General features: G+C 41.3%; 2 protein-coding genes across 6 annotated transcripts in view; both read right to left on the reverse strand.

The window, feature by feature from the left end:
• The window catches only part of DLAT (dihydrolipoamide S-acetyltransferase), a 34,944-nt gene extending 15,818 nt beyond the window's left edge, over positions 1–19,126 (reverse strand). Inside the window, exons 1-8 of the mRNA XM_027563764.1 lie at positions 18,757–19,126; positions 18,174–18,275; positions 17,204–17,328; positions 16,905–17,058; positions 14,070–14,196; positions 11,731–11,918; positions 10,318–10,471; positions 752–819 (exon numbers count right to left, since the gene is read on the reverse strand). Of these exons, the coding sequence (XP_027419565.1) occupies positions 752–819; positions 10,318–10,471; positions 11,731–11,918; positions 14,070–14,196; positions 16,905–17,058; positions 17,204–17,328; positions 18,174–18,275; positions 18,757–19,035 (1,197 nt within the window). The 5' untranslated portion in view covers positions 19,036–19,126. The remainder of the gene's footprint in view (positions 1–751; positions 820–10,317; positions 10,472–11,730; positions 11,919–14,069; positions 14,197–16,904; positions 17,059–17,203; positions 17,329–18,173; positions 18,276–18,756) is intronic.
• Positions 19,127–21,335: 2,209 nt separating this feature from the next.
• The window catches only part of DIXDC1 (DIX domain containing 1), a 79,128-nt gene continuing 74,698 nt past the window's right edge, over positions 21,336–25,765 (reverse strand). For all 5 annotated transcript variants that reach the window (XM_027563761.1, XM_027563758.1, XM_027563759.1 and 2 more), the window contains one exon: positions 21,336–24,581. In XM_027563761.1, the coding sequence (XP_027419562.1) occupies positions 24,501–24,581 (81 nt within the window). In that variant the 3' untranslated portion in view covers positions 21,336–24,500. The remainder of the gene's footprint in view (positions 24,582–25,765) is intronic.

Here is a 25,765-nt window from a genome sequence, read left to right on the forward strand (position 1 = left end):
AAAAACAAAGCATTCTTAAATTGAAAAGATTGAGATAAATACAAAGAAGGTATTGTATTTTCCTGAATAATGTCAATAAAAAATAGCGACAAATCTTTCATTTTAAAGCAAACATCTAAATAACTAAATCATTATCCTTACTTACAGCTGATTATCTTAGCACCTTTGCTAATCAGAGTTGACTATGTGGATTTAATCCCTCTGTGGACTAATTAACCACATAAAACTCAAATCCAAGTCAAGCATGCTTTTAAAAATAGTGTCTGAGTGAGATAATATGTTAGGAAAAATTTAGTACCTCTACTCAAAAAAACAAAAACAATTTCGAAGAACTTCAATGTAGTATAGCATCTTTGGGGCTTCCCTCATAGCTCAGTTGGTAAAGAATCTGCCTGCAATGCAGGAGACCAGGGTTAAATTCCTGGGTCGGGAAGATCCTCTGGAGAAGGAAATGGCAACCCACTCCAGTATCCTAGCCTGGAGAATCCCATGGACAGAGGAGCCTGGCAGGCTACAGTCCACGGGATTTCAAGAGTCGGACATGACTTAGCATCTAAACCATCACCGTAGCACCTTTGTATATGAATAACAACACACTCATACTTATGTACTGTCAGCCAGTAAAATCAGACAAAGAAAACACAGCACTGATTAAGCTATTTCACTCACTGTATGCAAGGGTCTAACAGGCTGGACAAAGCACTCTGCAGAGGAAACTGCAACCGGAATTTAAAAGCCAAATAGAACTCACAGGAGCAGCTTTAGTAGGCACAAAAGAGTCAATGTCCTTCTTGATGATTCTGCCATCTGGTCCTGTCCCTGGAGGAGACACAGAAATACCACGTATGTGAGAGTGAACCGCGGATTCCTCAAGGAAATCAGCACTGTGATCCAGAAGCACAAGCTCCTAGAGACAGACCCTCTGAAGGGGCCACTGCCTCAACCATGCCCCTTAAACATTTCTCTAAAAAATACCAGCTTCGGTCACCTCTTCTTGGTTAGCTCCAAAATACCCTTTCTTAACTCTGAAAAGATCTCATTTCGGTTCTACATTCATTTGATGTTAAAGAATTATCTTTCTACAGACATGATAACAATTATTTTGGACAAATCAGGTAACTTTTTTTTTTTTTTTAGCATGAAATAGCATGAATAACTTTCAAATGCAATGATCTCATCTTTTAGAATCATTCAATCCATATGTGGTCTCCATCATTCACAACTTTCTCATAGCAGCCAAGGCTCTATACTGGCTTGTGTTACAAGATTATGAAGGAAATAGCCATCACGTTACACATGAAGAAAGATCTTCAAAGTTCCCTCAACAAGGCTAAGTTTTACTTTCATTCAGTTTGTTTCCTCCTCCCATTCATGGCCTCTTAGGTTTAACATTACACCTAAGTAGATAATCCTGAATCTTAATTCTAAGGAAATTCAGTATTAAAATACCCTTTACCCTTGCACACTTCTAAAAGAATTTGGTCAAACTGATTCATCTTCTTCCAAAGAAGATGTTTAAAAAAAGGATTCTTGTGTGCAGTTCATCCCAAGTCCTTTCCTTCATTATGAAAACTGGTTGGCTAAGACTGTGTATTACCAGGAGCTTAGAACAGAGGCAGCAGTACTATGAGATCACCCTCATTACAAAGGACAGAAACCATAACCTTCCTTCGAAACCAAGGCTGATCTCGACCCTGCAGTTCCTCAAGATGAGGAAACTGCAGGACCTGTCTTATTAGGAGTTGGTAGAAATATTTGAAATTCTTTTGCCTATCTCCCTAGGAAGGAGTAACAGATAGTCATTAGGCAGTATAGTATAAAAGGAAGAACACTAGACTGCTAAGTCGCTACAGTCGTGTCTGACTCTGTGCGACCCCATAGACAGCAGCCCACCAGACTCCCCTGTCCCTGGGATTCTCAAGGCAAGAACACTGGAGTGGGTTGCCATTTCCTTCTCTAAGAACACTAGACTAGGAGTGAAAAATGTAGGGCTGCTGTCAAATATAAACTAGACAGATGACTACAGTCACTTAATCTCATCTGCTCTTTAGTCTTATTTGTAGAATAGATTATACCAGCCCCTGCTCATGGGTATGTCATGAAGATAAAATGGGGCAGTGACGTAAGAATGCTCTGCATCAAAGCAATATAAACCATAATGTGGGTAGCTCTGAGACAAATCAAACTCTGAACATCAGGGTTTTGGCTTTCAAAACAGCTTCTCCCAAAATGATCACATTTTGGTCAACTTTAGTGAGCAACCTGTCCCTTGGGAAGGGGTGGGGTGAGGATTGGAGATTGAGTGCAATAACCAATGGCCAATGATACAATCTGGCTTTCCAGGTAGCGCAGTGGTAAAGAATCTGCCTGCTAATGCGGGAGATGGAAGAGATGTAGGTTTGATCCCTAGGACAGGAAGATCCCCTGGAGAAGGAAATGGCAACCCACTCCAGTATTCTTGCCTGGAAAATCTCATGGACAGAGGAGCCTGGCGGGCTGAGTCGGACATGACTGAGCAACTGAGCACACACACACAATGGTACAATCAACCACACCCCTATAAAAATAAAAAGGGGCAACCACGCCCCTATAAAAATAAAACTCCTGAACCAGACCTGGAGGGTTTCTGGGTTGGTGAGCATATTAATGTGCCAAGGGGTGGTGCTCCCACAAGGGCACCCACACTCTCTTATGCATCTCTTCTATTTGACTGTTCCTGAGTTGTATCTTTTACAATAAATAGGCAACAGTAAAGTGCTTTGCGGAGTTCTGTGAATCACTCTAATGATTATCAAACCTGAGGAGGGGGGTCTTAGGAACTTCTGGTTTATAGCCCACGGAAAAGAAATATGGGTGGTCCCCAGGACTCGAAACTGCCCCCTGAAATGAGGGCAGACTTGTGGGACTGGACCCTTTAACCTGTGGAGTCTGATGCTAACTCTGGAGAATTAGTGTCAGAATAGGATTGAACTGTTGGTTAACCGGGTGGTGTCACAGAACTGACTGATGGTCTGGAAAAAAACATTACATTTCATGTTTGACTTGGGTGTCAGAAAACACTAACTGCTGATCCTCTCAGCTCACTTATTTTAAACCATTCCTTCCACCCACTGCAAACTTTCTTCCACTTCATCAAGACTGACTCCTCCACTCCCATCATCTGTTGTCAGCCTCCTGTCTTCACTTCCTCCCTACCCAGGCTACACTCTACGGATCACTGTTACCATCACTGTCCAGCAAGCTCTGTAACACATGCCTTCTCAGTGCCAGCACCACAGTTGTTCAATATTGCTGGGAGAAACAAGTACACACCTCGCTGACTGACTGTACTATAAACCAGAGACATAAATCTAAAATAGACTCACAAAACTACCCAGAAGATAAATTCTTTCTTCTGAAGTCACTTTCACAATCTCAGAGAACAGTATTTCACACTCTCTAACCTCAAACCTTCCCACACTAATTCTACCACAGGTCCCCTCACTTTATACGTTTTTGGCCATGCTGAGCAGCTTGCAGGATCTCTGTTCCCCAACCATGGATTGAACCCGGGCCACAGCAGTGAAAGCACCAAGTCCTAACCAGTAAACCACCAGAGAAATCCTCGCTCACTTTATATTTTACTGAATAGCAGCAACCAGAGAGGTTCTACCCTCCTCCGCTGCCACCAAACCTATAAAACCACCCCATATTCTCTTCCCTCCTATAAAAACAAACTGTCCTAATACCTACCCAAGAGCAATTTCATCCCCTTTTACATCTAAGAACTTGGTTCCTTGCCAAATTATTCTGCATCATCAATTTATCCCTTTCTATTGGACAACTGGTTCTCAACAAGGCAATTTTGCAGTTTTGCCAGAGGGGCATCTGGCAATGTTTGAAAAGTTTTTTTGGTTGTTACAAGTGGGGGATGCTACTATCATGTAGCGAGTAAGAGCCAAGGATGCTGCTAAACATGCTACAATGCAGAGGAGCCTCACCCTCACTCTGCCAAGAATTGTTAGTCACTAAGTCATGTCTAACTCTTTTGCCACCCCATGGACTGCAGTACGCCAGGCTCTTCTGTCCATAGGATTTCCCAGGCAAGAATACTAGACTGAATTGTCATTTCCTTCTCCAGGGGATCTTCCTGACCCAGAGATTACACCCATGTCTCCTGCATTGGCAGGTGGATACTTTACCACCGAGTCACCAGTTCAGTTCAGTTACTCAGTCATGTCCAACTCTTTGCGAACCCATGGACCACAACACAACAGGCCTCCCTGTCCATCACCAACTCCCAGAGTTACCCAAATTCATGTCCATTGAATCGGTGATGCCATCCAACCATCTCATCCTCTGTCATCCCCTTCTCCTCCTGCCTTCAATCTTTATAATGAGTCAGCTCTTCGCAATAGGTGGCCAACGTATTGGAACTTCAGCTTCAGCATCAATCCTTCCAATGAATACTCACGACTGATTTCCTTTAGGATGTACTGGTTGGATCTCCTTGCAGTCCAAGGGACTCTCATGAATCTTCTCCAACACCACAGATCAAAAGCATCAATTCTTCAGTTTTCAGTTTTCTCTGTAGGGCAACTCGCACATCCATACGTGACTACTGGAAAAACCATAGCTTTGATTAGATGGACCTCTCTTGGCAAAGTAATGTCCCTGCTTTTTAATATCCTGTCTAGGTTGGTCACAACTTTTCTTCCAAGAAGCAAGTGTCTTTTAATTTCAGGGCTGCAGTCACCACCTGCAGTGATTTTGGAGCCCCAATAAAGTCTGTCACTGTTTCCACTGTTTCCCCATCTATTTGCCATGAAGAGATGGGACCAGATGCCATGATCTCACTTTTCTGAATGTTGAAATTTAGGCCAACTTTTCACTCTCCTCTTTCACTTTCATCAAGAGGCTCTTCAGTTCTTCTTCGCTTTCTGCCATAAGGGTGGTGTCATTTGCATATCTGAGGTTATTGATATTTCTCCCAGCAATGTTGATTGCAGCTTGTGCTTCATCCAGTCCAGCATTTCGCATGATGTACTCTGCATATAAATTAAATAAGCAGGGTGACAATATACAGCCTTGACATACTCCTTTCCCAATTTGGAACCAGTCGGTTATTCCATGTCCGGTTCTAAGTGTTGCTTCCTCATCTGCATATAGGTTTCTCAAGAGGCAGGTCAGGTGGTCTGGTATTCCCATCTCTTTCAGAATTTCCCACAGTTTGTTGTGATCCACAGTCAAAGAATTTGGCATAGTCAATAAAGCAGAAATAGACGTTTTTCTGGAACTCGCTTTTTCATTGAGCCAACAGATGTTGGCAATTTGATCTCTGGTTCCTCTGCCTTTTCTAAAACCAGCTTGAACATCTGGAATTTCATAGTTCACATACTGTTGAAGCCTGGCTTGGAGAATTTTGAGCATTACTTTACTAGCGTGTGAGATGAGTGCAATTGTGCGGTAGTTTGAGCATTCTTTGGCATTGCCTTTCTTAGGGATTGGAATGAAAATGACCTTTTCCAGTCCTGTGGCCACTGCCGAGTTTTCCAAATTTGCTGGCATACTGAGTACAGCACTTTGACAGAATCATCTTTTAGGATTTGAAATAGCTCAACTGGAATTCCATTACCTCCTCTAGCTTTGTAGTGATGCTTCCTGAGGCCCACTTGACTTCGCATTCCAGGATGTCTGGCTATAGGGGAGTGATCACACCATCGTGGTTATCTGGGTCATGAAGATCTTTTTCGTATGGTTCTGTATATTCTTGCTACCTCTTCTTAATATCTTCTGCTTCTTTTAGGTCCCTACCATTTCTGTCCTTTATCGAGCCCATCTTTGCATAAAAAGTTCCCTTGGTATCTCTAATTTTCTTGAAGAGATCTCGAGTCTTTCCCATTTCCTCTATTTCTCTCCACTGATCACTGAAGAAGGCTTTCCTGTCTCTCCTTGTTATTCTCTGGAACTCTACATCAGATGGGTATATCTTTCCTTTTCTTCTTTGCCTTTCAATTCTCTTCTTTTCATAGCTGTTGTAAGGCATCTTCAGACAACCATTTGCCTTTTGGCATTTCTTTTTCTTGGGATGGTCTTGATCACTGCCTCCTGTACAGTGTCACAAACCTCCATCCATAGTTCTTCAGGCACTCTATGAGATCTAATCCCTTGAATCTATTTGTCACTTCCACTGTATAGGCATAAGAGATTTGATTTAGGTCATACCTGAATGGTCTAGTGGTCTTCCCTACTTTCAGTTTAAGTCTGAATTTGGCAATAAGGAGTTCATGATCTGGGCTACAGTCAGCTCCTGGTCTTGTTTTTGCTGACTGTATAGAGCTTCTCCATTTTTGGCTGCAAAGAATATAATCAATCTGATTTCGGTATTGACCATCTGGTGGTATCCATTTGTAGAGTCTTCTCTTGTGTTGTTGGAAGAGGGTGTTTGCTATGACCAGTGCGTTCTCTTGGCAAAACTCTATTAGCCTTTGTCCTGCTTCGTTCTGTACTCCAAGGCCAAATTTGCCTATTACTCCAGGTATTTCTTGACTTCCTACTTTTGCATTCCAGTCCCCTTTAAAGAAAAGGACATCTTTTTGGGTGTTAGTTCTAGAAGGTCTTATAGGTCTTCATAGAACTGTTCAACTGCAGCTTCTTCAGCATTATTGGCTCGGGCCTAGACTTGGATACTGTGATATTGAATGGTTTGCCTTGGAAATGAACAGAGATCATTCTGCCATTTTTGAGGCTGCATCCAAGTACTGCATTTGGATTCTTCTGTTGACTATGATGGCTACTCCATCTCTTCTAAGGGATTCTTGCCCACAGTAGTAAATATAATGATCATCTGAGTTAAATTCATCCATTCCAATCCATTTTAGTTCGCTGATTCCTAAAATGTCAATGTTCACTCTTGCCATCTCCTGTTTGACCACTTTCAATTTGCCTTGATTCATGGACCTAATATTCCAGGTTTCTATGCAATATTGCTTTTTACAGCATCAGACTTTACTTCCATCACCTGTCACATCCACAGCTGGGCATTGTTTTTGCTTTGGCTCTATCTCTTCGTTCTTTCTGGAGTTAGTTCTCTACTGATCTCCAGTAGTATATTGGGCACCTACCGACCCAAGGAGTTCATCTTTCAGGGTCCTATCTTTTTTGCCTTTTCATACTGTTCATGGGGTTCTCAAAGCAAGAATACTGAAGTGGTTTGCCACCAGAGAAACCCACAAAGAATTACCTGGTCAAAAATGTCAGTAGTGCCACAGCTGAGAAACTCTACACTAGGCCTGTTCTGCTGCTGCTGCTGCTAAGTCGCTTGAGTCGTGTCCGACTCTGTGCGAGCCCATAGACGGCAGCCCACCAGGCTCCCCGTCCCTGGGATCCTCCTGGTAAGAACACTGGAGTGGGTTGCCATTTCCTTCTCCAATGCATGAAAGTGAAAAGTGAAAGTGAAGTCGCTCAGTCGTGGCTGACTCTCAGCGACCCCATGGACTGCAGCCCACCAGGCTCCTCCATCCATGGGATTCTCCAGGTGAGAGTACTGGAGTGGGGTGCCATTGCCTTCTCTGAGGGCTGTTCTACCACCATTCGTTTTCTAAAGGCCATTCTTGAGCTCATATCCTCCCGAACTGTACATCTCTATTTTTATGCCTTCCTTCACAGCAAAAGCTCTTGACTAAGTTGTCCACAATGCTATCTCCACTTCTTCATTCACTTTTCACCCTATCCAGACTGTCAGTGCACGTATCTTTTGAAGTCGCTATTGTTGAGTCCTCATATCCAATCCCTAAGTTCTGTTGATTCTGCCACAAACATATGTTAAGCTGTCCATTTCTTTCCATTTCTATTCTCATCACCTTTGTGTAAACCACCATCGACTCCAGCAACATTTTAACAGACACTTTTGCTTTCATTTAATCCATTTGCACAGAACAGCCAAAACAATCTTTTAAAAAATAAATGATTTTATGCCACTTCTTCATTTTAATTTTCAGTGGCTTCCTGCCCTACTTGAAATAAAATTCAAACTATATCATAACCTGTAAAGTCTTTTATGTTCTTACCCCTGAGTTTCTTTCTGCCCTCATTTCCTACCACTCTGCTCACTATGCTCCATTAACACTGGCTTCCTTTCTTTGCCTCAAACACACCGAGCTCTCTCCCCTTCAGGCTGGTCTTTGCCCAGAATGCTTCTCTTGCAGTTCTTCACATGGTTGGCTCATAGCTGACTCCTCATCTTTCAGGTCAGATCAAATTTCACCTCGTCAAAAAGATCTTCCCCAACCATCCTGTCCAAAAGTGGTCATGCGTGCATGTGTGTGCTGTGCTGAGTTGCTCAGTCGTGTCTGACTCCTTGTGACCCCATGGACTGCTGGGATCCTCTGTCCATGAAATTGTGCAGGCAAGAATCCTGGAGTGGGCTGCCATTTCCTATTCCAGGGGACCATCCTGACCCAAGGATTGAATCTGTGTCTCCTATACTGGCAGGCAAATTCTTTCCCACTGTGCCACCTGAGAAACCCATGACATAGAGGTACCCTGTTTGTTACTCCCTACCATAACACTGGTTTATTTATTTGTTAGCATTCGAATCATATTATTTAATAAGCTATTATTATCACCATAGCTAACTACCTATATTTGCTTTCTACGTACAGGCACTGTTATTAACACATTTAATCCCAACAAGCTATAAAGTATTATTTCTATATACAAATAAAGAAACTGAGACAGAAAAGGGAATACACCTAGTGTTCGACAGAGCTGGGTTTAAAATCTAAGCATTCCAGCTCTAAAGCCAATACTCTTAACTACTATGTTATAATCCCTGTCCATTTACTTCTTTATTGTCTGTCCCATGAACAAGTGTTGGCTGCACAAACAATACTCAATGAATATTTGTTTAAATAAATGAATCACTTAACTCTAACTGCGTAAGAATACTGAGATTTTTTTCCACATAAATATTACCTAAGGCAGTCAGTATCACTCAATATCCAACAAATGGTCCTCATTTACTTGTTTAAATTCTTCAGATATAATTATTAACCCAGTCCTTCCTCCCCTTAAAAATGTTTTCCAACTTAAATTGCTATCCCTAATCATACATACATAAAGAATGGCAATATATTAGTGAAATGACATTAAGATGGAAAAAAGGGTTTTTTTACAAGAATTCTCTGAGGTGAAACAGTGATAACTTCTGTCCCCGTATCTTTGGGAACTGGCTTGCTTTCAAACCATTAAAACAACAGTCTGCAGACAGTGATAACCAACAATGATTGCTCATAGCTGGAAAACTGCAGAAGTAGCCATTATTTTGAGTAATTAAAGATGGCAGAACATCAAAACAGAAGGAAGTATAGGGTACTGGGAAGAATACAGATTCTAAAATGAAACAAATCTAGATTCGAATTGCAACTTTACTGCTTAACAGAACAAGAGATCTTTCAAGAGTCTATTTTCCTATCCAAAAAATATGAGATGATAATTCTTACTTCAAGTGTTATGCAAATTAAGTCTGGTAATTAAATGACTAGCCATCAAACCAAGCTCCACAAACAGTCATTTCTCCCACCCCTTTCCAAAGTATATTAATTACCTTACATTAAATTTTAGCTTAAAACATTTAAATGCCAGCCAATAATAATAACATGAACAAAATTACTATGTATGGAGTATTCCTATATTCTAGATACTGTTCTAAGCCCTTCACTTATTTTATTGGAAACTATTATCTCAGTTTTACAGATGGAAAAACAAATAAAGTAACTCATGAAAAGACGTATTACATAGAAAGTGATAAAGCCAGGATTAAACCCTAGATGGTCTGTTTCAAGAGCCCACGCTCTTATCACTAAGCTACACATTGTCTTTGGGAAGGAAAAGATGAGTAAGACATTTTCCTTTGCCCTCAATAGGCGTTAGTTCAGTTTTATATGAATTTTATTATTTTAAGTCATTTCAAGTCATCCCAACTTCATGTTGTGTTTTGAGTATTGCTACATTCACTCAGCCTAGCACTAATACAGATTTCTTATCACATAATCAAGTTCCGTAACCCAGCTTTGCTGAACACATCATACTTTCACCAACAATTAAGCAGTTCTCGTTAATAGAAAATGAAAAAAGCTATCTAAATTATACAGGTAGACCTTAGACAGACCAAGCAAAGCACAGGAAGTTTTCCTGCTCTGTCAGTTCCCTCCCTCATCCTTCTCCCTACTTCCCCAGATAAGACAGCTCTATATATTAATAGTTGTGGTTGTACTCTCTGGTCCTAAGGAGGAAACTCAATTTTAGTAAAACTCCATTCCATAGAAACAGACGTACCTTTTACTTGTGTAAGGTCAATCCCTTTCTCTGCTGCCAACTTCTTCGCAAGCGGGCTAACAAACACCCTTCCCTTTGGTCCAGCTGGAGCGGCTGGCCGGGGGGCTGAAGGTGGAGGGGCTACAGGTTGGGGAGCTGGAGGAACAGGGGCTGCCTTTTGAAAAAAGTTACAAATTGTTAATTCACCACTGAAAAGACTGGTCTGAAAGATTAACAGCTTATAGCTAAGTCAAACCTATTTTAATTATATAACTTTCGTCTTTTCTCCAAAGGTTAAATGCTCATTTTTCTTGCTTAACCAACATAATACAGCAACATGAATACAATAACATTATTTTAACAAAGACCGAACAAAGTCAAGTTCTCTAACTCCATGATTAATACAGAGAGGCACTGAATTTAATTCTGGTGACCAGTATACAACATCCTTATAGCCTTTCTTCACTTTAATCTCTTGTCTCTATTTTCTTGTCCCTTTTTTATTCTCATTCTCTTATATTACCTACATGGTTTTTACTTAACCTACTTCCAAAATAATAAATTATTCTGGAAGATTCCATGTTGAAAACACACTAAAAAATAAACCAATACTACTACTTGCCAGCTCCCCATAAATGTATGGAAGTCAGAAATCAAAGTTTTCTCTGACAGAACTGTGTACCTAGTCTAAACTCACATGATTCTACACCTACAGAAGCCTTATAGCGTTACTGCTGCCTGGAATTCATATGAGTTCACGTTATAGGTATATAGTATATGGTGGTGGTTTAGTCACTAAGTTATGTCTGACCCTTGCAACCCCATGGACTGTAGCCTGCCAGGCTCCCCCGACCATGGGATTCTCCAGGCAAGAATACTGCAGTGGGTTGCCATTTCCTTCTCCAGCGGATCTTCCTGAGCCAGGAATCGAACCCGGGTTTCCTGCATTGCAGGCAGATTCTTTATTGACTGACCTACGAGGGAAGCCCTCGTATACAGTATATAGCAAAAAACTAAATTCTATGCAAAATAAGCCATTCATGTCAAGATTCCCATGTGTTACAAATATAAGCTTGACCTACTATAATATGTGAATACCAAGAGGACCGACAAAGACTACAAATTCTATAGAAAATGGGTGACGAAGCATTACCTTCCATATGTATATCTACACCTAAAGCATAAAAAGATCAAGTCACCTCAGTTTTGTTCTCAACAAGACTCAAGAAAGCAGGGAAAAGGAAAATTACAAGAATCAAACTATTGACCATTATGTGAACAGTGCAGTCCCATGCACCCTGTGGGTCTCCATAAATGTTAACTATCTCCTTCCTTAGTCACAGACTCTTAGCACTGGAAGGAACCTAGACTATCACCCCTTAATTTAGAGATGAATGAGGTAAGTGGTTCCCTCAATTCTAGAAGCATACCTACCGGAGATGGGATAGGTGGTGGTGCTGGTGGTTTTAAATCAGTTACTTCAGCTGGCCGATAGTCAGCAAATGCTGGTATATCTGCCTCTTTTTCCACAATGATACAGAGCGGGGTTCCTAGAGGGACATCTCGTGTGCCTTCAGGGATCAGGATTTTTGCCAGGTAACCTTCTTCCTGTACCTCAAAACCTTAAATAGAAAGAAAAAACCATTATGGAACTTAAAGGACTCTACTAGCCTACCAAATTCAAAGCACAGTTTGTTCTTTTTTTTCTTCAAAGCACAGTTTTTAAGTAAAAGGTTCTTCAAAGTAGCTATATAACCTTTTGCAAGCTATTTAACCTGTGTCTCAGCCTCTTTACCTACAAAATGGGAATAGTACCTACCTCACAGGGCTATTACAAAAGTTTTAAGTGAATTAATATTTTCCAAGCACTTGGAAATAGTACCTAATACAAAGTAAATACTACCTAATACAAAGTAAATACTAATAAATATTTGTCAAGTAAAACCCCAAGAGGTTAAACAGTGGTTAGCTCTGAATGTTTTCTTTGAAACATCTCCAAGGGCTGCTCTGTGCAGACCCACAAGACTTCCGAGATGGCATCAGTTGTACTGCTAAAGAACAGAACCACATGGTTGTTAAATTAAAAGAGCTACTACAGTTGATAGTGATGCATCTTTGGAACTTTTCTGAAGAGGTCATACTTGGTATTACACCAACTATTTCAATATGAAGAAACACAGCATTACTATGGAGATTCAATGGTGTTGACAACTTTACTCAGCTACTGCTTTTCTTTTGTTGGCTGTACCATGTGGCTTCTGGGGTCTTAGTTCCCCCACCAGGGACTGAACCCTGGCCCTTGGCAGGGAAACCGTGAAGTCCTAACCAATGGACCACCAGGGAATTCCCAGCTACTGCTTTTTTTTTTAACAAGGAACTCAAATACGACGGATTCCAAAAGTAAAACTGAAAGGAGCCACTGTAGAGGACATCTTTTGCCTTCCAGATCTTAGCTTTCTGTTGGGCTGTGCCTCTCCCTGATGAACACATCTTTGATGAATCCTTTTATTTCCCAGCTGAGAATTAATATCCAATACAAGACATATCAAAAGAAAAGGCTCCATGGCCACTACGGAGTATAGAGTTTGACCAAGGTTAATACGTCTCTAGTGACCAGTTTCTAGAATACCACTCTCTACAGCAACATTGGTAATCAAGTTAAAATGCAAAGTACACCTATTTTGCCAGGGCTTTTCTGTTTCTTTTTAATAATCTTTTTAACACACAGAATAGGGACTTCCCTGGTGGTCCAGTGGTTAACAATCTGTCTTCCCCAATGCAGGGAATGTGGGTTCGATCTCCAGTCAGGGAACTAAGATCCCACATGCCACAGAGCAACTAAGCCTGCCACTGCAACTGCTGAGCCCGTGAGCTCTAGAGTCCATACTCTGAAACAAGCCTGAGCACTGCAACTAGAGAGAGCCTGTGTGCTGCAACAAAGACCCGGGCAGCCAAAAAACAAACAAACAAAAAAGAACCCTTTCCTCTAATAAAATTTTATGGGGGAGAGCACAATATGCTAAAAGATAAAACAGTCAGAAGTGAGGGAAGGGGGCAAGTACAGTCCTACTCTCTAAGTCTCCTTGACCCCAAGGTGCCATCACGGAATCATGGGGTGTGAAGAACAAAATCCGAAAAAGACCACTGCAGAGGATGCCCAGAAGCTCCTACTGCATTTTTGAGGACTGGACAGAAAAAAAAAAAAAATTATCTACAGGTATCCAGATATAGTATGGCAAATATTAATTGTCTATAGGGGTTTTTTTTCTGAGCATAAAAATAAATCAGATAGTCAATAAAAGGAAATGTGATATGATATCTGAACAAGTAGTATATACATTTCATCAGTCATTCTCATATACAAAAACAATCAAAACCCTACTTTCAAGTTTTCCCTCAAAGTCATCTGAATTTCTTCAGTATTTTCCTGCCTTTGATGTTATTTTCCCCTATTTCCTCTTTTTCCCCCCTTGACCAGTGTGAAGAATGTCAATTTGGATACAGCTTCTCAGTAACAAAAAGCTAATAATTAAACTCTGGCCTAAAAATTATCTCCAAGCTGATACAGCTTTGATTCAATGACAGTGCAGTTTGGAACCAACAGACCCAACTATGCAACACTTCTGTTTATGAAAATACTCTGTTCCAGGAAATTAATCCCAAGAATTAAAATTTTTCATGTTATCACTCACTCATTATAGGATAGGATGGCAATCCTCTTCCCTTACTGGAAAACTCAGTGTCTCAACCATTAAGAGCTGAAGAAATCTCACCTATAGTGGCCTTGTCAGTCTCTATCTCTGCCAATAGATCTCCTTCATTTAGCTTCTCACCCACTTTTTTTTCCCATCTCTGAACTGTGCCCATGGTCATGGTGGGAGACAGGGCAGGAAGAAGCACCTGTAGAAACAAACACATATTTTATTATTACTCAACACTAGGATGCTTTTGACACAATGGCACTCAGGCAAGCAAATAGCTTTATGGAATGACAGTGACTATGACAATTCAAATTCCCATCTGCCTGATGCTCCCACAGCAGCAAAAGCCTCATGCTTCAGCAGTGTCCCTACAGGTAAATCCTTCAAATCTCAAGCTTTTATAGTGCCAGTGATACTCTGACCCACCCTCCAAAGTTAAAAACCATGGGCAGAGGGGAAAGATTTCTTTCTAGACAGCTAAAATTAATTCCCCAACAATATCTAAACATAGCACGTCTTCTCATCTTTCTCAACACTTAGATTAAGCTAGAGGTTTTTCATCTTCATAGAATGACCTCAGACTTTTCCACTAAAATTTTACTGTGTGCTTTACTGAAATCTACCTTTTCATTCAGAGGAGACTGAATTTCTCCCAAACTCCCTGGATAATACTTTATTAAATTTTTAATTATTTATTTTTGGCTGCTCTGGGTCTTCATTGCTGTACACAGGCTTTCTCTAGGTGCAGTGAGCAGGTGCGACTCTCCAGCCACAGTGCACAGGCTTCCCCCTGGAGTGGTTTCTCTTGTTGCAGAGCTTGGGCTCAAGGTGCGCGGGCTCAGCAGTTGTGGCACGTGCATTTAGTTGCTCTTCAGCATGTGAGAATCTTCCCAGACCAAGCATTGAACCTGTGACCCCTGCAGGCAGATTCTTAACCACCAGACCACTAGCGAAGTCCCTCCCAGGTACTTTTTCAAGATAAAAAACATATTAAGAATTGTTCAGGACTTCCTTGGTGGCCCAGTGGTTTACACTCTGTGCTCCCAATGCAACAGGGCACAGGTTAATCCCTGTATGGCGAACTAAGATCCTGAATGCCATATGGCATGGCTGAAAAAAACCCCCAAAACAACAACAAAAACCTAATCTTACAATAGTCACTTCCACCAGAGTAAAATCTAAAACAACAGATTGGCTGATCTAAATTAAAAGACTGCTTCCCTATTTACATGGCTTGTATGTTCACTGAATTTGGATGCTCACTCAGTTATGGGTTTTGTTTGCTATCTTCTTAAGTCTTTTGCATCTAATTAACATACGGATTATGCTGAGAGAAAAGTCATTTTAGTGGATGATGTCTCAGGAAGCTGTGGGGAAAAAAGTAAAACAAAACTTAGAGCTCTTGACCTTCTCTGGTGGTCCAATGGTCAGGAATCCGCCTGCCAATTCAGAGGACACAGCTTCGATCCCTGGCCTGAGAAGATCCCACATGCCTTGGGGCAACGAATCCCATGCGCCACAATCACTAAGCCCATGCCCTAGAGCCCTTGAGCTGCAAGTACTGTAGCTCCTGTACCTACAGCTCACACTCTGCACCAAGAGAAGTCATCACCATGAGTAGCCCAAGCACCACAAGAGAGCTGCCCCTGCTTACCACCATTAGAGAAAGCCTTCTCTTGGCAATGAAGACCCAGCACAGACAAAAAAAATGTTTGTAACTTTTTTTTAAATTAAAAATTTTTTAAAAATTGCTGAACAGGATGGAATAAATGTGTGAACTGACCACCAGGCAAAATTTCATCATGAGTGAATGTTAATAAAAGACCAGGGTATAGAACACGATGCCTGAAGAAGAAAATTATTCCTATACAAAAATTTCTACAAATAAACTAAGAGAAGGAGAAGTTCTAATCTTAATCCTTTAGGAAAAAAACACAGCTGGCTTTTATCCATTTTCAATATCCAAAACACACAAATATACATGGGATAATCCTAATATCTAATAAACTAATCAGCTTCTCAGAAACTGATTTAGTTAACAGAATCAACAGTGACTATATTTACCACCTTCAGCTTTGCTGTAATGCTATTATATATGTCTGTGCTGAATCGCTCAGTCATGTCTGACTCTTTGAGACCCCAAGGACTGTAGGTAGCCCTCCATACTCCTCTGTCCATGGGGATTCTCCAGGCAAGAATACTGGAGTAGACTGTCATGCCCTCCTCCAGATTATATATGTCTATTTGACACTTATTCTTTATTGTTGGTCTTTTCTAAATACTACCGGATTATTTCACTTACTCTGAGAAAACACTACGTGTCAAGGAAAAACACTAATTGGGGGCTTTTATTCAATAGACAGCACTTGGGGCCTACTAAAAAAACTCTATTTAGACAGAGAGTAGATATAAGTGGGTTTCCCAGGTCATGCTAGTGGTAAAGAACCTGCCTGCCAAGGCAGGAGACATAAGAGACACAGGTTCGATCCCTGGGTTGGGAAGATCCCCTGAAGGAGGACATGGCAAACCACTCCAGTACTCCTGCCTGGAGAATCCCATGGACAGAGGAATCTCTGACACGACTGAAGCGACTTAGCACAGCAAAGTACAGATGTAAGCATAAACAATCCTCAAAATCCAACATGATATTCTTGAATGAAAAGTACCAAACATTATCCTACCTGCTACACGGAGGCTGAGAAAGGTTAAAAGAACTATCCAAGTACACACATCTGGAAATAACCACTAGAATAAATGTTGTCAGTTTTCATGTTTAAATCTCTGTTTACTTTCAAATGACAAAAACCAGCCAGGTTTAATGCCAGTTTCCAGGACGCAACTCATCTACGAAAAATAATGAGTAAATAATAAATTTTCTAGAGCAGACACCCAGAGGCTGAGCCTCACCTGCATGTGAGTAGGATATGAGCTACCAGGAGCCTGAGCAGAAGGTGTAGGTGATGGAGCGGGGGCGGCAGGGGTTGGTGCCGGGGCTGCTGGTGGGGCAGGTGCTGCTGAAGAATCCAGTGTGTAATTTTTAAAGGCTTCAACATCTTCAGGCCTAAGGAAGAGAAAGAATGTGTAAGTATAAGGGGGTTATAAAGCGGATGTATCAGCCTTAGAAGCCTTTAACTAACTCCTCAGTTCTGGGTTAAAATACTCCACTTAAGCACCTGACTTTCACAGATTCCCCCGGTACTACTCACTTGTCAACTGTGATACAGATGATTGCTCCAACTGGAACATCTCTGGTACCTTCAGCAACAAGGATCTTTGCCATGTAACACTCCTCCACACTCTCAAATCCAACAGTAGCTTTATCGGTTTCAACCTTTTAACACAAAAGTAGGAGCTTAGGATTCTGCTGCCAGTATGAAGTTTATTAACTTGTGTCTAAAATCATACAGTTCAAAGTGAAGTAAGTCAGAAAAAGAAAGAAAAATACGTGGAATCTAAAATGGCACAAGTGAACTTATCCACGAAATAGAAATGAACTCACGGAGAATAGACTTGTGATTGGGGGTGGGGCAGGGAAAAAAACAGTAGGATTTGGGGGTTTGCAGATGCAAACTATTACATACTGAATGGAGAGCAACATGGTCCTACTATATAGCACAAGGAACTACATTCTGTATCTTTGATAAACCATAATGGACAAGAGTATTTAACACAACGTCGTAAATCAATCTTACAGCAAAAAAAAAAAAAAATCGTACAGTTCAACAGTGAAAATAAAGCCTCTATCACAGGTTTGAAAGAATTACTATTAAAAACACCCAGGCTAAAAATTAGTTTGGTTAGCTGCTGCTAACTTGGCTAACCAATCTCTCATATCAGACTGTAAAAAACATCTAAGTTTCTTAATGCATGCGTGCTAAGTCGCTTCAGTCCTGTCCAACTCTGTGCAACCCCATAGATGGCAGCCCACCAGGCTCCTCCATCCCTGGGATTCTCCAGGCAAGAATACTGCAGTGGGTTGCCATTTCCTTCTCCAATGGATGCATGCATGCATGCTAAGTCGCTTCAGTCGTGTCTGACTCTTTGTGACCCCATGGACAGCAGCCCACCAGGCTCCTCTGTCCACGGAATTCTCCAGGAAAAAGGGACAATTACCCACTTGGAAAGTTAATGCTCCATTTAGCTAAGATAGGCTCTTCTAACTCATTTCCAACTTACCTCTGCAATTAGTTCACCCTCATTGATTTTTTCTCCTTCCTTCTTTTCCCAGCGGGCTATGGTGCCTGCCTGCATTGTAGGGGACAGTGAAGGCAATGGAACCTAGAGGAGAAAAGGGAGAAATACTCAATTTCAAGAGCTACCTAACTCTCAATCTGGTGTACCACTTCGTTCAATTCAGACTAATTTAACGCTGAGTCTGAGTCCCTTCACACATTGGGCAATGGGCTTATAAAAGGATTTCCTAACACCAGAAGCTCTCAACCAGAAGGACAGGCCTTCCGCTCCACTGTTTCTAACAGCATGTACTCAGCAGACATCCCACAGACCGCCCCAGGCTTGGCGCTCTTTGAACGGAACCGGTCAGGAGAAGGAAGCCTGCAGCTCCTTCTTCAATGGAATAGGTCAGGAGAAGGAAGCTCAAGAGCTAGAGCAAAGCTGGGTAATGGAGAAGGGGCAGTGACAGAGTATACCTGGAGAGGGGCGGAGACGGAGGATCATCAAGGCCTCTAAGGAAGGATCCCAAGCCAAGTCTACCGTGAAGGACAACGGGGTCCCGAGAAGGACAGGTTCTGGGGCTTACCTTCTGATGCGGGGGTAGGCTATACCAGCGGCGGCTAGGCGATCCCCAGAGCTGCAGCAAAACGCGATTCCGCGGTGTGGCCCGAGAGACTGGGCTCCAGCCGCAGAGTGCCCGGACCCTGCCATACCCTGGGGTCTTGCTGCTGCAGCGAGCCAGAGCCGAGCCAGCCTGCGGGGTCACGCACGGAGCTCCCGGCTCCTCCCGAAAGGCCGTCCACCGAGCCCCGAATCCCGCCCGGGGGGCTGCATTCTGAGCCCGTCGCGCACAGACGCGCCACATAGTGCCACGGCCCCCACACCCCAAAACCAACGCCGTCTCCGGAGTGACCTCTCCAAGAGCAGCGCGGCATTGCCGTCAGCCGCGCCGCGCGGCCGCAAGTTGTCGTAAAACGGGGTGCGAAGCCTTGCCCCACCCGCTCCGCGGACCAGAGAAGCGGTGAACGTTCGGTCTTTCTCCCGGAAATGAGAGGCTGAAAGTGACCCAGAGCTGGTCGGGGCGGCTACTATAGAACGACGAGGGACAGGGGCGTTCCAGCAGGCCGAATCTGGGAGGATTAGGCGTGGGGAGGAGTGGAAAGTGGTGGGCTCGGTGGCGAAGGTGTCTCTGGGGCAGGGGGACAGGACCTGAGCGCCGTGACGGCGCGGTCGAAAGGGAGGGGCCTAAAAAGGCGGCGAGAGCGGGACCGCCGGAGGTGAAGCGGTCAGAGGTGGGCTGGGGGGCCTGGCCCCGCCCTGAGGAAGGATGGGAGGGGGCTCCCGGCTCAGCCGGGCACCAGGAGCCTGCGGCCGTGGGTCAGGTCTAGGCGCTCCGGCGGAGGGCCGCACGAAGGGGCATCTGTGCTCGCCGGGCGTGCCCCCAGCCTCAGCATACCCTGTGGCCCCCAGGTTTGGGGCCTCGCTCCGCGCAGGCTGTACTGGGTGACAAAGATTCAAGTTCAGGTTTGTAGCCCAACAGGAAACGGGATGAATAGGTTTTCCAGCCAAATGGTGTGAAGGGCAGCTGAATGGAAGCTGTATCCCTACATTCAAGAGTGCTGTAGCGGGATTAAGCATCTTCTCTGAAGAAAAAAAGTTTACAAAACGGATTTCCGATTTTAATTTGCCGTAGAATCCTTTCCAGTTACATCTGTTACACTTCTACTGCCGGCTTATCATCCTGTAATTGGAAAATAATCTCATTTCTGAGCTGAGGGTGGCATTAGACTAGAAGGAAACGCATGCTGTATTTATATCTGGTTAAGTCCCCAGTATACAGATGGTCAGAGAACATCAAGAACATAAGAAAATCAACATTTGAAAACATGTTAAACTTTGCAGGTAATTAAACGTTTGGAAAAATAAGGTAGCCAGAAGGCACTATTTCATACCTACTTAAATTGGAAACTTTAAGTTAAAAAAATTTTTTTTGCTATCTTTATAACAGAAAAAGAATTGGAAAAATCTAACTATCCAAAAATGAGGAAAGATTAAACAAGTACAGCTGTCTAACAGAATGATATGCAGGGAGTACAACTGAGAAACAGAATTCCCAGATTAAATGGAAAGGCATACTTGAAATAATATTAAAAGTAGAGCAATTATATTGTTAACAATTATGTAAAACTATTTATGAATAGCAATTAGAAGAAATAATGGAAGAATTGTGATTAGTGAAAGGGTTTATACTGTATAAATTATTTAAATGTTAACAATTTTGAATTGGCTAAGATACCTTACAGTATTTCCACTCCGTTTGAATTTAATAACTGCATCTAAATTACTTTAAGTTAGCCTTTGTACTAGATGATCTTCAGTTTGTTGTTCAGTTACTTAGGGAGCCTTACTTAAGCGTTGTTTTTTTCATTTTTCTGTGCATAGCAAGTTCACATTTTGAATATACTTTTGATAGATGTAGCTAAATCATGGGAGGGCACAGGTGAAACAGTCCAGGAGTGGTTAGTTTACCTCAGAGGTAAGCTGGGAATAATTAGGTTTGTCAAATAAGCCCTCTGAGACTTGTAGAATATTACTGATATCGAATGGGTGAGATGTAAAGAGGAGTTAGTTGGTAGTGAAAGTTCTTTACATATTTAACATAACGATGGAGTAACCCAATTAAAATGGCTTGTGATTAATAGTTGAAAATAATGTAATTGGAAAGCAAATGAAAGCACCCAGGGCTAAAACTTTAGATATATAAAACCTTTAAAGTAATAAATAAAGGCTAAGTGTTAGGAAAGCAGCTTTCAAAATAATTTGGAAGTTCTGGTTCTTTTATAGATTTCTGAAAGCGTCAGTGTTTTTTGCTTTTGCGTTGGAGATTGTTTAGAGTCTTGGGTTCTTACTTGTTTTCATATTTACATAAAATGTCAAAAGAAGTGCTAAATAAATGAATCTTCTTTGATTGTATAACCTATTTTGCACTTAGACTAGAAATACCAGTAGTGATATCTGCAGCAATAAAGTAATCCTATTTCCACTCCCCAAGTAATGAGTAAACATGCTACCAGGGAGATCACTTGAGGAAATTTACTTTCACTAAATGTGAATGGCTTTCTTGATTAATTTCAGTTGATAATAAACACAAGTGAAAATTATGAATGGTATTTAGTTTGCAAACTCCATTTTATTCATAGTTTGTTTCTGAGTTTTTTTTTTTAAAACTAGTTCACAAATCTGGTACATACAGGCAGTTAAAACTGGTTATCACTTTGATAATCAGAAGCCTCTGGTATAACACAATCTTTATGAAAAGGTAAAACAATACATGATAGTAATCTCTTCGAAAGCAATGGTTGCAAACATCCATGTTTCTAAGAAAATATAACTTTACATATATATTTTAAGCAAGCTATACCCTCTTACATAAATCCAGACAATAGAAGAAGTGTGCAATCATAATGCTTATTTTATGGGGAAAATGAAAATTATAATTATGACCTAAATGTTTTAAGTAATTAGAGTCCTGGTCGATTGAATATAGGGCATAAAGATATCTTCCTTAATGTACAACCATCCTGGTCAAAAAGAGCTGAGAAGTTGGTCAGTTGGTAGGATTGCCATTTCAGTACCAAGTAAATTTAACCTAAATTCTTTAGGTAGAAATTGTAAAATTTTCCAATTCTAGCTACTTTAGTTAACTGAGTGAGAATAGGCTTCAGTTTTTAAATGAAGACTGTTTAAGGAATTGAACTTTTTATTAACTTAGTTTTTATGACAGGGTCATTTTTTAAATTGGGTTTAGAGATTATTTCATGAGCGCTAAACATTACTAGTTCTGTAGTCAGTAGCAGGATGGACTGTCCCACACAAATGCCAGCAGGGGGCAATACTCTTAAGTCAAAAGATCTACATATCAGATAGGAGACAGTTCAAACCAGAATGAATCAATGCACACTCCTCCTGGAATAGGCTCCTGTTTAGAAACTGGAATGAGGATTACCAACACATTTTACAAAAACACACTGGCATGCCATCCTGTAATGGGGGTGCTTCGTTATTACCCATGGCCTCTGAGGTTAATGAGCTATGATATCAACTTAAGCTTTCTATGGAGGCACCAAGGCCACGGAGCTTCTTTTCCAAAGGACACAGAGATTAAAGACAAAGAAGGTAAAGGACTCTGAAAATTTTCTCTGATTTAATTTCCTCTGAAAATTTAAATTTACATAATGGGAAGAATGTTTGCTGAAAGAATACTGACAAGTAAAACTGATTTAACAGTCCAGATAAATTGTACTGAAAATACAATAACAAATTTTAGTCTGATAACCCTCATGCTGTCTTACAGCAAAACACAAATTCATGCAGCAGAGAAACTGGTGACGAGAGGACTTTTTCTCCAGACTTCCTGGGGGGCAGAAAAGGAAAAAAAAAAGGCAAATATACTGTTTTCTTCTGTCTGCTTTTGTAATGAATTATTCTTCCTTTTAACTGACTTTCCCAAATTGTCCCAGTCATTTCTGATGAGAAATCATTCTTCAGTAGGAGGAAACCAGGTAAACCAGGTGTCTTTTGAGTTCCTTCTGTCAGCTAAAGGAGCCATCAAAGAGGTTCTGTAAAACTAACTCCACAACTGAAATGGCTGGTAGAACTGGAACAGGAGTTGTCATCAGTATACCTGTAATAAAATAAAGCTTGTTCTGAAACCACAAGGGCTGGTAAGAAGAAAGGAGCCTGTATAAAAGCTACCGGGTTCCCTAGAAAATGGATACAGTATACAGAATGTGAGAATATATAGAACTCACACTCAAGTTATAAAAATAGACATGGTTCTTGGACGAAAAGCAAACGAGTACAAAAGAATTCTCCAAACATGAACTATTTTTAAAAGACGCATCTATATAAAACAAAATGTCATGTCAGAGCTCCAACAAGTAGTCTGTTGAAATGGCTGAAAAGGGGAGATGAACTTGAGACAGACAGGTCAAGAACCCAGATCTGTCTGACTCTTCTGCTTGGCAGTGTACATTGGTGATCACAGGCAGACTGCTTTGGAGACTGATATGTAGATATACATATATATTTATAGTATATATTTATACTGACTATATACATATATATATATCTGGTTGAATGAATGAGAAAACTCAAGATACTAAGTAATCTCTGAAAGTTTATCTCTTAGCTTCTACACTTGACAGTGTTGCACATGAGAAAGGATTCTAGGGTTTTTTCACCCAGAATCAACCCTGCCATTCACAACTCTTGCCCCCATGGTTTCTATTGTGCCCTAAAGGATCAGCCTAGACTAAATATATAATAGAAAATAACTCTGGCCTTGACATCAAAGAGGGGCAAACCAGTAACTCATGCTCAGTACTTATAATCACAAACACTGAAAGTAATGATTTGTTTCCTTTTGACTGCAAAGGAGATGCCATGGGCTAAAGACAAGTCATGAGAGAAAGAAAGTCAAGAAGATAAGGGTAGCAGCACCTTTCCATACCCGCCTGGATTTGAAAGGAGATTTTCACTCCTTATTCCTTTCAAACACAAAGTTCATCAGTTAGAAGAGGGGGGGAAATGGCTCTAAAGTTAGAGAGTCCACAGAGAAAAACAAGCAGTACATGAAATACACCTTCTGTGGGCTAAAGGACAATTTGCAGAATCAGTTAAGACGCAAGAGGCAGCCCAAGGTCTTAATTATGGTTTTAGCATAGTACAGCACAATATGGACAGCCCTTTTTCAATCCAATTAGCAATTCAGCACCATCCACGTCCAGTCCAAAAAAATTCCTGAAGAGTGGGCTTTCATCTTTGGTACCACCTTTTGAGTTATTCTTGGTTTGCAATAGCTGCAAAGAAGCAAAAAAGCTGGTACCTCCACCTTGTCTGTGAGTACAAATGCTGGGACCCTGATTGCTGCAACCACTGAGGCCAATTAAAATGAAAATAATACTGTAACACATAGGAGTGATGCATCCAGTTCCCGGGTTCCAGATAATAGCAGCCATGCCCACAAAGGAGCGGGATCATCCATCCCCGTTGGTTAAGGCCTTCGGTTTGTTGTCCGCAGAGTAGAGTAAAACAGTGTGTTCCCACGGACAAGGAACTCCAGAAGAACCTGTGGTCTACTTTTGGACAGAGATTTTAGGTACCACACATGCCAGGCACACAAACAGGACTGGCCTATGGCTGTCACACTTGGAGAAGCTTCTGTTTTGGCAGCACAAACTTCCTGTGTATTCTGGTTTTAGTCCTCTTTCCTGAGTGAAGCATCCAGGGTGTGCCAACTTCTGCAAGTCCCCAATCTAATACTCAGCATTAATTTTCTCCATGGTCTTCTTCTACCCAGGCTACAATTTTCCCTTCCCATCCAGGAATGGCATCATCATCGTGGAAAACCTAGAAAAAGAAAAAAGCCACCATGAAAAAATATTAGAAGATAGGGAGGCCTGCTATACATCTGTGGTTGATTAAAAAAAGATCCCAAACATAAAGGATAAGAAAGTGTATAGGAAAGTCTTGAGTTAGAGCCTGTGTCCCTTTAGTTTTGTCCCTAAAGTTACAACTGGTAAAAATATATGTGTGTGTGTGTGTGTGTGTGTGTGTGTGTGTGTGTGTAGTGACCCTTGAACAACACAGAGACAACACCCGCCCCCTTCCCTGCCCCAGCCCTGTGCAGTCAAAAATCCACATATAACTTCACAGTCAGCCCTCCATATCCACAGTTCTGCATCCTCAGATTCAACCAACTGCTGATCATATAATACTGTAGTACGTATTCATTGAAAAGCATCTGCATATAAGTGGATCCATGCAGTTCAAACACATACTATTCAAGGGCCAACTGTATGGTGTATATATGTATGATTTATATATCCTTAGTTCCACATCTACGAAATGGTAAAAGCACCCCTCTAGTACTGCTTTGCTCAGAGAGATTTATAAGATTTAATAAATTACTAACCATAGAGCACTTTAGGCTTCTCAGGAGAAAGCAGTACTATAAGCATTTAAAAGAGAAGGGGGAGAATAATAAAAAAATAAAAGAGAAGGGGGGAAATTTTGGTCCCAGGCATTGTAAAGAAAGGGTCAGAAAAAAGGCTAATCTTAACATGTGTGTGTGCAGTCCTTTTCATTAATTTATTCATTTCCTAAGTCGGTAGTAGAACAAAGTTATTAAAACAGTCCAGTGAAGAAATTTGGTTGTTGTTTTTTTTGGTGTGTGTGTGTGTGTGTGTGGCTGTGCCATGTGGCATGCAGGATCTTAGTTCCCCAACCAGGGATTGAACCTGTGCCCTTGAAGTAGAAGCAGGGAGTCTTAACAACTGGACTGCCAGGGAAGTCCAGGAAATCTTTACAAAATAAAAGATTGGCTTTTCCGATCTTTTTCATTCTGTAACCACTAAGGAGACCACAGAACTCTTAAAAAAAAAATGTTTCTGGCAGATGTTCTATAAAGTGTAGGCTAAGAAAATAGTCAAGGACTGAGAATAAGCATAGATGACTTTGCAGTTTCCTCATTTTCATTTTCTGAGAAACTAACACCACAATATACCATTTCATATATTCATGCCAGTTTGTTT

The sequence above is a fragment of the Bos indicus x Bos taurus genome, chromosome 15 (genome assembly GCF_003369695.1).
Source record: "Bos indicus x Bos taurus breed Angus x Brahman F1 hybrid chromosome 15, Bos_hybrid_MaternalHap_v2.0, whole genome shotgun sequence".
Classification (NCBI taxonomy): domain Eukaryota; kingdom Metazoa; phylum Chordata; class Mammalia; order Artiodactyla; family Bovidae; genus Bos; species Bos indicus x Bos taurus.